Raw genomic sequence first — 14460 nt, forward strand, 5'->3', positions numbered from 1 at the left:
AACTGTTAGCTGTGTCCTGTCTGACATCCTACCCATGCAGGGTTCTGACTAAGACTGATCTACTCTTCCTGTCTCCCATATGACTTCCTTCCTCAGCGTATCTAAAGTGCGCTGTGAGTGGGTGAAGAGTGCAAAAAGAAAAGGTAAAGAGAGAGATGATAGGAGAGAAGGAGAACAGATTCCCATGCATTCGCAGATCCATGTGACACACAAACAAACAATAACCCTTTACATACTTCAGCTGTGCAGCATCTGAATACACATATCTAATACAGCGACATCTAGTGGCGAAACTTTATCACTACTTTCATCATCACCTTTACACAATAAGTACAGGCTTTTTCAAAGGGTGTAACCAAAAGTAACACCCGTGGTAGGACACCACATACACACACCCTGTGCCGGTATTTTGAGCTCCTCTCTTCATAGATCTGGTAGGTGACTCCTACAATAACCATCAAACCTTCTGCTCCGGTGACCAGGACTCTAATGGTGCGATGAGCAGCTGTCACTTCTCTCGGGAGACATTATATTGCTGGTATAATAATGTGAGAATGTTGTCTCCAGTGTGTATAGAGCGGTGAGGATGATGAGCGTTACCTGCTGTCATCTCCACTCTCAGTCAAGAGTCCTGGAGCTGTCACACCTGAAGAGCATCAGATGGAGCGTGTCACACACACTCGTCCTCTTGTCTTTTCCGACTCCACTATGGGAGATGAGAGGCAATCTATAAGAAGGGGCTCTTCACCTGATTGGACTAATTACTTCTGGCGGTGGCAGGATCCCAAGTCGGTGCTAGTGCTCAGTAATCACGTTCTGGAAGGTTCCCAGATCCATCCTGTTTACCTGTAATAAGAACTGACAGATAGCGGAGATCCGAGAGAGCAAAGAGCGAGAACAACAGATCACAAAGTTTACTCAGCAAAGTCCTTACCTGACGACAGTGATCATCACCGTCCTGTACCCCAAGAATCAGCATGTCATTATCCTGTACCCCAAGTGTTATTATCCTGTACCCCAAATGCCAGTGTGTTATTATCCTCTACCCCAAGTGTCATTATCCTGTACCCCAAGTATCAGTGTGTCATTATACTGTACCCCAAGTGTTAATATCCTGTACCCCAAGTGTTATTATCCTGTACTCCAAGTGTCATTATACTGTACCCCAAGTGTCAGTATCCTGTACCCCAAGTGTCACTATCCTGTACCCCAAGTGTTATTATCCTGTACCCCAAGTATCATCGTGTCATTATCCTGCACCCCAATTATCATTATCCTGTACCCCAAATGCCAGTGTGTCATTATCCTGCACCCCAAGTGTTATTATCCTGTACCCCAAATGCCAGTGTGTCATTATCCTGTACCCCAAGTGTCAGTATTCTGTACCCCAAGTGTCATTATCCTGTACCCCAAGTGTTATTATCCTGTACCCCAAGTATCAGCGTGTCATTATCCTGCACCCCAAGTGTCATTATCCTGTACCCCAAGTGTTATTATCCTGTACCCCAAGTGTTATTATCCAGTACCCCAAGTGTCAGTGTCATTATCTTGTACCCCAAGTGTCATTATCCTGTACCCCAAGTGTCATTATCCTGTACCCCAAGTGTCAGTGTCACTATCCTGTACCCCAAGTGTCATTATCCTGTACCCCAAGTGTCAGTGTTGTTATCCTGAACCCCAAGTGTCATTATCCTGTACCCTAAGTTTCAGTGTCATTCTCCTGTACCCCAAGAGTCACTATCCTATACCCTAAGTGTCAGTGTGTCCTTATCCTGTACCCCAAGTGTCATTATCCTGTACACCAAGTGTCATTACCCTGTCCCCCGGGTCAGTGTATCATTATCCTGTACCCCAAGTGTCATTATCCTGTGCCCCAAGTGTCAGTGTCTCATTATCCTGTACCCCAAGTATCATTATCCTGTACCCCAAGTATCAGCATGGCATTATCCTGTACCCAAATGTCAGTGTGTCATTATCCTGTAACCCAAGTGTTATTATCCTGTGCCCCAAGTGTCATTTACTGTACCCCAAGTATCAGCATATCTTTATCCTGTACCCAAGTGTTATTATCCTGTACCCTAAGTGTCAGTGTGTCATTATCCTGTACCCAAAGTGTCAGTGTGTCATTACCCTGTACCCCAAGTATCAGTGTGTCATTACCCTGTACCCCAAGTGTCATTATCCTGTACCCCGGGTCAGTGTATCATTATCCTGTACCCCAAGTGTCATTATCCTGTACCCCAAGTGTCATCATCCTGTACCCCGTGTCAGCGTATCATTGTCCTGTACCCCGTGTCAGCGTATCATTGTCCTGTACCCCGTGTCAGCGTATCATTGTCCTGTACCCCGTGTCAGCGTATCATTGTCCTGTACCCCGTGTCAGCGTATCATTATCCTGTACCCCGTGTCAGCGTATCATTGTCCTGTACCCCGTGTCAGCGTATCATTATCCTGTACCCCGTGTCAGCGTATCATTATCCTGTACCCCGTGTCAGCGTATCATTATCCTGTACCCCGTGTCAGCGTATCATTATCCTGTACCCCGTGTCAGCGTATCATTGTCCTGTACCCCATGTCAGCGTATCATTGTCCTGTACCCCGTGTCAGCGTATTATTGTTCTGTATACCAAATGTCAGCGTATCATTGTCCTGTACCCCTAGTCAGCGTATCATTGTCCTGTACCCCGTGTCAGCGTATCATTGTCCTGTACCCCGTGTCAGCGTATCATTGTCCTGTACCCCGTGTCAGCGTATCATTATCCTGTACCCCATGTCAGCGTATCATTGTCCTGTACCCCGTGTCAGCGTATCATTGTCCTGTACCCCGTGTCAGCGTATCATTGTCCTGTACCCCTAGTCAGCGTATCATTGTCCTGTACCCCGTGTCAGCGTATCATTGTCCTGTACCCCGTGTCAGCGTATCATTGTCCTGTACCCCGTGTCAGCGTATCATTATCCTGTACCCCGTGTCAGCGTATCATTGTCCTGTACCCCGTGTCAGCGTATCATTATCCTGTACCCCGTGTCAGCGTATCATTGTCCTGTACCCCGTGTCAGCGTATCATTGTCCTGTACCCCGTGTCAGCGTATCATTGTCCTGTACCCCGTGTCAGCGTATCATTGTCCTGTACCCCGTGTCAGCGTATCATTGTCCTGTACCCCGTGTCAGCGTATCATTGTCCTGTATACCAAATGTCAGCGTATCATTGTCCTGTACCCCGTGTCAGCGTATCATTGTCCTGTATACCAAATGTCAGCGTATCATTGTCCTGTACCCCGTGTCAGCGTATCATTGTCCTGTACCCCGTGTCAGCGTATCATTGTCCTGTATACCAAATGTCAGCATGTCAATAGAAGAACATTCCTGATTCCCACATGTGGTCACCACAAAAGCGAACAGCACCCCCTTAATTGAGCTGCGCATGCTTATCCACGTTTCCATGGAGATGGTTTATATACAGGAAGATATATCATTAGAGAACATACGTTCTCTCATCCTCAGTACAATGTATGTCTTTATATCGGGTCACACAGGTGACATCCCATCAGGCCCGCACCTCCTCAGCGCTGTGTCTACATACAGACCAGAGTATAAACCTCTGATATAATCAGCTCCATTCTTCTCTGTTTCTTCTTCTTACCTTGAACTTACACAGAGTAATAGAATACATCCGCATAAGATCCTCTTCTGCTCTTGTCTTTCTATCTCTGAATACATGAAGGACTTTTCTCTGGTCCCGGCTCCAGCCTCCATTGGCTATAGTTCCATTATGATAGGGAACATCCAGCACCAAACCTGGACATTCGGCATCAGGATGCAGCAATGAGCGAGTAATGAAATATTAGAATTTTCGAATATCGAGTCGAGTAGACCCCGATACTTGACTATTCGATCGAATATTGAATCCCATTAAAGTCTATAGGAGAAAAATGCTTGAATCTTGGAACTCAAAATTCGACCACTTGGAGGTCACCAAGTCCACAATGACATTAGCAAATGATGCCAGCACCACTGGAATGCAACTGGGACAGCAGGGGAAGCATGCGTGGCTGCATCTAATGCAACAAAGTCGCAGTATTACACCACTATCACAGCCTCTCAACTATACACTCCAAATACAATATAACCTCTATGTAAAGAAAAATACATGGAAACCTTCTTTCCTCTACATTGCCATGGGCAGAAAGGCAAATTTTAAGAAAAAAAAAAAATGACCTATGTGCTGCTAGCCGGTTTAATATCAGTATTTCTTTAGATAAATATGTTCTTTCTATAGCTTTAGCCATAAAAATGGCTTTTGGGGGGTCTTTCCTGCCTAAAATCAATACTGACTCACTCTGCTACACACTGTCTCCCTCTCCAGCTCCAAGTCTCATCTGATAACGAATATAAGATCCACTATTCTATGACTGTCAAGGTCACATGGTTTAGCCAGCCAATGAATGCAGATGCTTTTCTATCACTTCCTGTGTGCCCCTAGTGTCTGTCCTACCCCCTGCATAGTTATTAATTTTAAAAAAAGCCAGGGTAGGTGGGAGGGGATTAAAATTTTAGGGCTGGGTTCACACTACGTATATTTCAGTCAGTATTGTGGTCCTCATATTGCAACCAAAACCAGGAGTGGATTGAAAACACAGAAAGGCTCTGTCCACACAGTGTTGAAATTGAGTGGATGGCCGCCATATAACAGTAAATAACGGCCATTATTTCAATATAACAGCCGTTGTTTTAAAATAACAGCAAATATTTGCCATTAAATGGCGGCCATCCACTCAATTTCAACATTGTGTGAACAGAGCCTTTCTGTGTTTTCAATTCACTCCTGGTTTTGTTTGCAATATGAGGACCACAATACTGACTGAAATATACGCAGTGTGAACACAGCCTTACTGGGGTTTTGATTGAATACTTGATCGAATTCGAGTATTTCGAATATTGTACTATTCGATACATACTCGATGGAGTAGTACTTGCTCACCTCTAATGGCGACATCTGAATTCTATAGTTGTAGAGACCCCCCCCCCCTTGTGTCCGCTACAAGGATACGTCTGTGCTGACTTCCTGTCATATCCTCGGAGGAGGGGCACATCACTCATCCATCTGCACTTTCATCATTTCTGTGAGGTTAATAAGCAGAGAGCTGGAGGCCGGCATGTACGGCCAAAAGGAAGAGGGATAGAGCAGATGTGTACGGCCGGCGGAGGGCAATAGCTGCTCCAGTCTCCCTGTACTACTTTAAGATCATTTGGAAAAATATCAAGTTTTTAGGAGAATTTAAAGAGAACTAAAATGTAGTTGCCCATATAGCAGGCGAGCAGCAGCCACATTGTGTTACACATATAGCGATGGCCATCTATCTGTCCAGATGAAGGCTATGTTCCCAAAATGTAAAAATAAGGGCAAATAATGGCCATTATTATAGGGGTACTCCACTTAAGAATCCCCACCCATAATCTATGTTTGTGTGCAACAGGTTTCTATTATAGGATTTTGGCCGTTTGTCTGCGGCACACCCTGACTCACACCCTAAAGCAGCAGAAAATCCTCACTTCCTGGTCCACTCTGTCTCCACTCTTCTGTCCTACCCCTCCTTTCTGAGACCAAAGTCACATGATCTCTGGCTGTTCTGTTGCCAGGCAATCTGTTACACCTGGCTAGCAGCAGGTTAGATTTGTCAGTCGTTAGTTTGTCTTTAACTACCGTACATGCCCCTGGATGATGTTACCCATTAGAACCAGTGCGTAACTACCAGGGTCGCAGTGGTCGCCGCTGCAACCCGGCCCGCCACAAGGAGGGCCCCAATCAACCACTCTTGTGACCACAAGCATTGTTTTGATTGCGGTCACAAGAAGCAGACTCTGTCTGTTCCCTGCTGATGTGCGACTACCGGGGATGTCCCGTCCTATCCCCAGCAGCGTGCGCATCAGAGAGCTCCCCATGCGCCTGTGACTTCCGGCACAGGGAGCGCACGTTAGAGATGTTCCCTGTGCCGGAAGTCACAGGCGCACAGGAAGCTCTATGATGCCCGCGCTGCCGGGGATAGGACGGGATGCCCCCGGCAGCCGCACATCAGCCGGGGACAGACGGAGGCTGAAGGAGAAGATCAACGGGAGAGCGCGTTGTTAGGTGAGTTGTGTTTTTTTTTTTTTTTTTTAATTTGCTTGAGGAAAGAGGGTGCCATCTATAGTAGGGGGAGTCATCTATAGGAGGGGGGGAGAGGGCCATCTATAGGAGGGAGGGGGAGAGGGGGTCATCTATAGCAGGGGGGGAGAGGGGGCCATCTATAGTAGGGAGGGGGAGAGGGAGTCATCTATAGCAGGGGGGGAGAGGGGGCCATCTATAGTAGGGGGGCATCTATAGAAGGGGGGGAGAGGGCCATCTATAGGAGGGAGGGGGAGAGGGGGTCATCTATAGCAGGGGGGGAGGGGGCCATCTAAAGGAGGGGAGAAAGGGGGCCATCTATAGGAGGGAAGGGGGAGAGGGGGCCATCTATAGGAGGGAAGGGGGGAGAGGGGGCCATCTATAGGAGGGAAGGGGGGAGAGGGGGTCATCTATAGGAGGGAAAGGGGGTCACCTATAGCAGGGGGGGAGAGGGCCATCTATAGGAGGGAAAGGGGGAGAGGGGGCTATCTATAGGAGGGGGGAGAGGGGGCCATCTATAAGTGGGGGAGAAGCGGGGGCCATCTATAAGGGGGGGAGAGCGGGCCATCTATAAGGGGGGAGGGGGCTATCTATAAGGGGGGGAGGGGGGCCATCTATAGGAGGGGGGAGAAGGGGGCCATCTATAAGGAGGGCAACATAGGGGGAGAGGGGGCCATCTATAAGAGGGACAACACAGTCGGCCATCTATAAGTGGGGATACACAGAGGGGGCATCTATAAGGAGGCTACATAGTGGGGGCATATACTATAAGGGGTAACACATACAATCAGCCTATCCACTAAATGAGGGCACAAAGGAGCCAATCCAGATGTGCAGTTTGTATAGAGATGAGGATAGTGAGTGAGGAGCCTAATATGTTAGTTTGGCAGATTCTGTGGATTCGTGGCTTGGAAAAGTTCTCATAATGGCCGAGGGCAGATGGAGAAGAAGATGAAAAAAGAAAAACTCTGATCAGAGAAGACGTCCCCAGTGAGTCACCTGATATAACTGCACTGTAATGTAGATGGTGTACAGAGCCTGTGAAGAGGTGCGTCTACCTCTATATGACTGTATGAGGTGATAGTGATCTGTGTACAGTGGATGTTATTCAGTAGCAGCGGTGGTATAAGTTAGTATGCGGTGGTATTAGTCAGTAGCAGCGGTGGTGTTAGTCAGTATGTGGTGGTGTTAGTCAGTAGCCGCGTTGGTGTTAGTCAGTATGTGACGGTGTTAGTATGTGGTTGTGTTAGTCAGTGTGTGTTGGTGTTATTCAGTAGCAGCGGTGGTGTTAGTGAGTATGTGGTGATATTAGTCAGTAGCAGTGGTGATGGTGTTAGTCAGTATGTGGTGGAATTATTTGGTTCAGGGAAGAAAAAGAGTGCTGCACCTCACACCTATGGCTGATACTAGTACTTCTCGGCTGCATAAAAAACATCAGAATTCTGTATGTGAATTGATCAAGCCACACTGCCCCATGTACCGCGTGCAGGTATCTGATACACATGGGTCCCTACACTAAGTCCACATTGTGCCGGTCAGCGACCACCACCCCTGCAGGCGTGCACAGTCAGGGAAGGGAGGCCATGGAACGGCCCTGCAACCCCCATGCCACAGGACCAGACCCAAAAACACCACACCAGAACCCGGCCAGCACCGCCGGCGGAGAAGGTCGCCCCCAAACAGCACAAGTCTGGATGAGGTATTGCGCTCACCATAGCTGCTGCAGACAGAATGGGAAAAGACAGGAGGGATTAAAACCATGTGCACTCAGGTGTCTTTTGCTAATTGCGGTCATGTGGGTCTCACCAGGAGGAGTGCAATACACGGAGAAAAGAGAGAAACAAAATGTGGCTCAGGGAAGAAACAGAGCGCTGCACCTCACACCTATGGCTGATACTAGTACCTCTCGGCTGCATAAAAAACATCAGAATTCTGTATGTGAATGGGCGGGTTCTGGTGTGGTGTTTTTGGGTCTGGTCCTGTGGCATGGGGGTCGCAGGGCCGTCCCATGGCCCCCGTTCCCTGGCTGTGCACGCCTGCGGGGTTGGTGGCCACTGACTGGCACGGTGTGGACTTAGTGTAGGGACCCATGTGTATCAGATACCTGCACGATGGTACATGGGGCAGTATGGCTTGATCGATTCATACACAAAATTCTGATGTGTTTTTTATTTAGCCTAGGGGCACTAGTGTCAGCCATAGGTGTGAGGTGCAGCACTCTGTTTCTTCCCTGAACCGCATGGTGGAATTATTTGTTACTTGTTATCTGGTACTGTGTTTTATTGGTCTCATTATACAGGATTTGATCAGTAACAATATGGTGGTGATGGTAGTGGTTGTGGTGTGGCGGTAATATTTTCTTCCTATATACTGGTAATATTGGTCTGAGTATACAGGATTTGGTCAGTAACAGTATGGCGGTAATATGTATGGTGATAATATTTCCTCTTCCTATATGCTGGGGTTATTGGTAATATTTGTCTTGGTGTGTGTGTCTTCTGTCTTCATTTTATATTTCTGGGACCCTGTGTGATCTGTACTGGACCCTGAAGACGCTCCCATCTACTACATAGAAAGTCATTTACAGCTTCCAGTAGCTCTTTCTGGCTGTTGTATGTAAGGACTTGCTTTATCCATATTAGTTAAATGCTTATTTTCCTTAAAATTTCCTTTTGTTTCTCTCATTTTTCGATGACATTTCCAATTTTTCATAGAGTTTGGGTCTCAACATACAATGGTCGTCCTGAAACCAATTAACATTGTATGTTGAGGGACCGCAGAGGTGAAGCTACTCCAGGATTTATTTTTCTCCTGAGCTGATGGGTAGAGGTTGTGACAGGGAGTAACCAGTGGGCATTGCTAGAACCCTCAGGGGCCCTGGATGTTTGGTCTAGTGTTCCACATCCCCAGGCAATTGAAACATTATATCATGTAGTGTCCTGTACTGATATAAAACATATATCTGATGTATTGGGGGGTGTAGTGATGATACATTGTATTATGTAGTGTCCTGTACTGATAAATAACATATAGGTGATGTATAAGGGGTGTACAGTGATGATACATTTTATCCTGTAGTGATATGATATATAATACATAGATACTGTATATGGGGTATATAGTGGTGGACACATTATTGTTATATAACAATATTATTAATATCGATATATAACATATATGATGTATAGGGGAAGTATTGTAATAATACATTTTATGATGTCGTGTCATGTACAGATGGGGGCTACGTTCACACTACGTAAGTTTCCGGCCGTAGCGCGTTCCGTGAATAAGCGGCCGGAAACTTACGTAGTTTGCTTACAATGGAAAGTATACGATCTACGGCTGCACAGCTCACACTACGTACGAACTTACGCCCGGATCGTATGCGGCGCCGTAAAAAATGAACCAGACCATTATTTCCGGACGGAAATGCCATAACTTACGCCCGTAGCGTAACATGCGGTCCCGTACGTAGTGGTGATTTCTTCATTTTGCCAGCTTTTTGTTCCAATCCAAAAGGTTCTGTGGGGTGTCCGGGGCTAGGCGAAGATTTCCAAGTAAAAGACCGCTGTTAGATCGCTACGAAGAGCGCTCGGGAAGCGTAAGTACGCTACGGGCGTAAGTTCTCGGTCCGTACGTATCCGGCCGCAACTTGCGTAAAGTCCCGGCCGGAGTTTCATACGTATATGTCCGGCCGCGGAAAATATGCGGCCGGACATATACGTAGTGTGAACCTAGCCTCAGGCTGGGTTCACACACAGTATATTTCAGTCAGTATTGTGGTCCTCATAGCAACCAAAACCAGGAGTGGATTTAAAACACAGAAAGGCTCTGTTCACACAATGTTGATATTGAGTGGATGGCCGCCATATAACGGTAAATAACTGCCATTATTTCAATACAACGGCCGTTGTTTTAAAATAACAGCAAATATTTGCCATTAAATGACGGCCATCCACTCAATTTCAACATTGTGTGATCATAGCCTTTCTGTGATTTTAATCCACTCCTGGTTTTGGTCGCCATGAGGACCACAATACTGACTGAAATGTACTGTGTGTGAACCCAGCCATATAATGGATATGGGATGTATAGGTGGTATATAATGATGATACATTATATCATGTAGTGTCCTGTACTGATATACGCTGTATAATACATAGGTAATGAATAGGGGGTATGTAGTGATGATAAATTGTATCATTCTGTATTGATATATAACATATATGATGTACTGTATAGGGGAAGTATAGTAATAATACATTGTATCATGTGGTGTCTTGTACTGATATATAACATATGTGATGTTTAGGGGATATATACAGCGGTGCCTTGGATTACGAGCATATTTCGTTCCGGGGCTGCGTTTGTAATCCAAATTCACTCTTAAACCAAAGCAATTTTTTCCATAAGAAATCATAGAAATGCAGACAATTGGTTCCACGCCCCAAAAATAATGATTTATTATTCTGAATAACATGTAAAACAGATGAAACAAACATTCAGAAACAGCAGAATATGTGATATTATAAGTTACTGTACAGTAATGGAGATGATGGGAAACATTAGGACTGACAGAGACTGCAGGGAGCATGAAGGAATGAGCAGGGCAGATGTGGGCACATACATGCAGCACTCTCTGTCAGGGGAGAGAGGGGTTACAGCTATGGAGAGATTACCTCCACAGTCCTGTCCTCTGATGTAAGCCCCAGCCTGAAGTGGAAGACTTCCTGGGTCAGAGTACAGTGCTGTAGACCCCGCTATGCAGACCATGTCTCTCCCCCACTCCCCCTCCCACCCAGTACAGGGAGCTCTTACACCAAAGCAATGCTCTTAAACCAAGTTACCACTTGTACTAATAATAATTTATATCATGTAGTGTTCTGTACTGATCTATAACTTATAGGTTATGTATATGGGTTTATAGTGATGATACCTTGTATCATGTAGTGTTCAGTACTGATATATAACATATAGGTGATGTATAGGGGGATGTATAGTGATGATATATTATATCACGTGGTGTCCTGTACTGATATGTAACCTATATGTGATGTATAGTGATGATACCTTGTATCATGTAGTGTCTTGTACTCATATAGTGGATGTATAGTGATGATATATTGTATGTAATGTAACCTATATGTGACGTATAGAGTGATGATACATTGTATCATGTTGTGTTCTCTGTATTTCCTCTTCTTTTTTGGCTTAGGTCCAACTTAAACCAAACAGCACCCTCTCCCGACTATACCAAGAGCTTCCATAGGGGGGTTCTGTGTATATCGCTATAAATATTATTATACTTTTGGATACAACTACTTAACATATATGATATTTTTATTTTTCTCACCTTTTGTCTCAGGTTTCTGCCTAGATCATTTACAACATGAACACTAGTTTTTAACAGAGCACCTAATGGTATCATCCTGCTCCCCCAGAAGCTGAGTGGTTTCATCCTTTTCCAGCTGATTTCAGGTCTGTGCCTCTTCGCCTGAACCAAGACTCCAGAGAGGAATGTACCATTAAGTAAAAAGGGGTGGTTAGACGTATGATGGATTTGTGAGAGGCGCTATCAAAGCAGATGAGCTAGAAATACGCATGGATTCTATAGATATAATTATGTATCGTATTATCATAGCTGCAGACCCGGTTCGTCGCAGACATCGTCGCCTTGTAGGTCGATATGGGGCGGTCACTCCCCCGTTTTGGAGTTGGTACGCTCCGCCTCCAGCTGACCGGCCTGGATCACGGTTTGGAGCCTCGGACTGGTCGCCCCGGAGTCGCCGTGTTCCCTCGGCCTGTACCGCGGCCTCATCCCGGGAGGGTCCCGACAGCTCGGGGGCAGCAGGGAGTGTGAGCGGCGCGGAGGCCTCGGCCCTGGTGTAGAGAGAACGGCCCCGGCCTGTCAGCCATGGGAGACACCGGCAGCGAGCGTAGCAAACCGCCCAGCCTCCCCCCGCGCTGCCCCTGCGGATTCTGGGGGTAAGAGAGCCGGGCCCCGCGCCCCGATACCGCGCTGCGGGCTGGGGGGGCCCCGGGGACAGCCGAGACCCCTGTGCCAACCCGGAGCTATGGAGAGCCCCATGGTGTACCAGCCCCCATACTGTGCCACCCTATCATATATACCCCTGTACTGTGCCACCCTATCATATATACCCCTGTACTGTACCACCCTGATCATATATACCCCTGTACTGTGCCACCCTGACAGTATATACCCCTGTACTGTGCCACCCTGACAGTATATACCCCTGTACTGTGCCACCCTGACAGTATATACCCCTGTACTGTGCCACCCTGACTGTATATACCCCTGTACTGTGCCACCCTGACTGTATATACCCCTGTACTGTGCCACCCTGACAGTATATACCCCCGTACTGTGCCACCCTGACAGTATATACCCCCGTACTGTGCCACCCTGACAGTATATACCCCTGTACTGTGCCACCCTGACAGTATATACCCCTGTACTGTGCCACCCTGACAGTATATACCCCTGTACTGTGCCACCCTGACAATATATACCCCTGTACTGTGCCACCCTATCATATATACCCCTGTACTGTGCCACCCTGACAGTATATACCCCTGTACTGTGCCACCCTGACAGTATATACCCCTGTACTGTGCCACCCTGACAGTATATACCCCTGTACTGTGCCACCCTGACTGTATATACCCCTGTACTGTGCCACCCTATCATATATACCCCTGTACTGTACCACCCTGATCATATATACCCCTGTACTGTGCCACCCTGACAGTATATACCCCTGTACTGTGCCACCCTGACAGTATATACCCCTGTACTGTGCCACCCTGACAGTATATACCCCCGTACTGTGCCATCCTGACAGTATATACCCCTGTACTGTGCCACCCTGACAGTATATACCCCTGTACTGTGCCACCCTGACAGTATATACCCCTGTACTGTGCCACCCTGATCATATATACCCTTGTACTGTGCCACCCTATCATATATACCCCTGTACTGTGCCACCCTATCATATATACCCCTGTACTGTGCCACCCTGACAGTATATACCCCTGTACTGTGCCACCCTATCATATATACCCCTGTACTGTGCCACCCTGACAGTATATACCCCTGTACTGTGCCACCCTATCATATATACCCCTGTACTGTGCCACCCTGTCAGTATATACCCCTGTACTGTGCCACCCTGACAGTATATACCCCTGTACTGTGCCACCCTGACAGTATATACCCCTGTACTGTGCCACCCTGACAGTATATACCCCTGTACTGTGCCACCCTGACAGTATATACCCCTGTACTGTGCCACCCTGACAGTATATACCCCCGTACTGTGCCACCCTGACAGTATATACCCCCGTACTGTGCCACCCTGACAGTATATACCCCTGTACTGTGCCACCCTGACAGTATATACCCCTGTACTGTGCCACCCTGACAGTATATACCCCTGTACTGTGCCACCCTATCATATATACCCCTGTACTGTGCCACCCTGACTCTACAGAGCCTCATACTGTGCCACCCAATCCTACATAGCATCATACTTTACCAACATTGCTCAATGCCAACCTAATAGTACATAGCCCCATACTCTGTTACCTTGACCCTACATAACACCATATTTTGCCACCCATGTCCTTCATACCCCCATACTGTGACAGCCTGATGCTACATGGCCCCGTTTAGTGCCACGTTTACCCTGCACGTCCATATACTGGTATCCAGTACACACAGGAGCTGTGCCCAGAAAACCTACCATAGCTCCACAGTCCTAAACCAACCAACAACCCCCAAATCTGATTGGTTGCTAGGGGCAACTGAGCCAGTCTCACTTTACACCATGTTTGATAAATCTCCCCCTATATTTTTTATTGCTGTGATGTATTACTATGTGTGATGTGATGTATGATGCTTTACTAGTGAGGCCCTGGCAGGCTGAGATGTAATAGTGCCCAGTCTGTGACCTCAGGCCTAGATCTATATTACATGCGGATCGGTGCCAAGTGGTGCTCGCCATATAGGTGCCCGCGACATACTGCAGTAAGATGTGGCTATGATAAGCCGATGCAGTGTCTGCCCCCAAGTGACAATGGCATGTACATCGGGACTGTGTGCTGCCCGCTGATGAGCCCAGGGGCCTTCCATCGTACCCAACCAGTATACATGGGGACTCGCTGCTGTACCCCACCGCTGTGCCACCACTGATCACTGCGGCATCATGTATATTTTCAGATAATGTAACATGATCATCTTTTTATCACTGGGCGCTGAATGTCAATGTAATGTGTGTGACCAGATCCTGTAATA

The 14460-nt window shown here is 47.1% G+C and overlaps 1 protein-coding gene across 1 annotated transcript in view; it reads left to right on the forward strand.

The window, feature by feature from the left end:
- Positions 1-11851: 11851 nt before the first annotated feature.
- The window catches only part of ZFAND3 (zinc finger AN1-type containing 3), a 98106-nt gene continuing 95497 nt past the window's right edge, over positions 11852-14460 (forward strand). The window contains exon 1 of the mRNA XM_069954289.1: positions 11852-12128. Coding sequence (XP_069810390.1) covers positions 12058-12128 — 71 coding nt within the window. The 5' untranslated portion in view covers positions 11852-12057. The remainder of the gene's footprint in view (positions 12129-14460) is intronic.

The sequence above is a fragment of the Dendropsophus ebraccatus genome, chromosome 15, assembly GCF_027789765.1.
Source record: "Dendropsophus ebraccatus isolate aDenEbr1 chromosome 15, aDenEbr1.pat, whole genome shotgun sequence".
In the NCBI taxonomy this organism is placed as follows: Eukaryota; Metazoa; Chordata; class Amphibia; order Anura; family Hylidae; genus Dendropsophus; species Dendropsophus ebraccatus.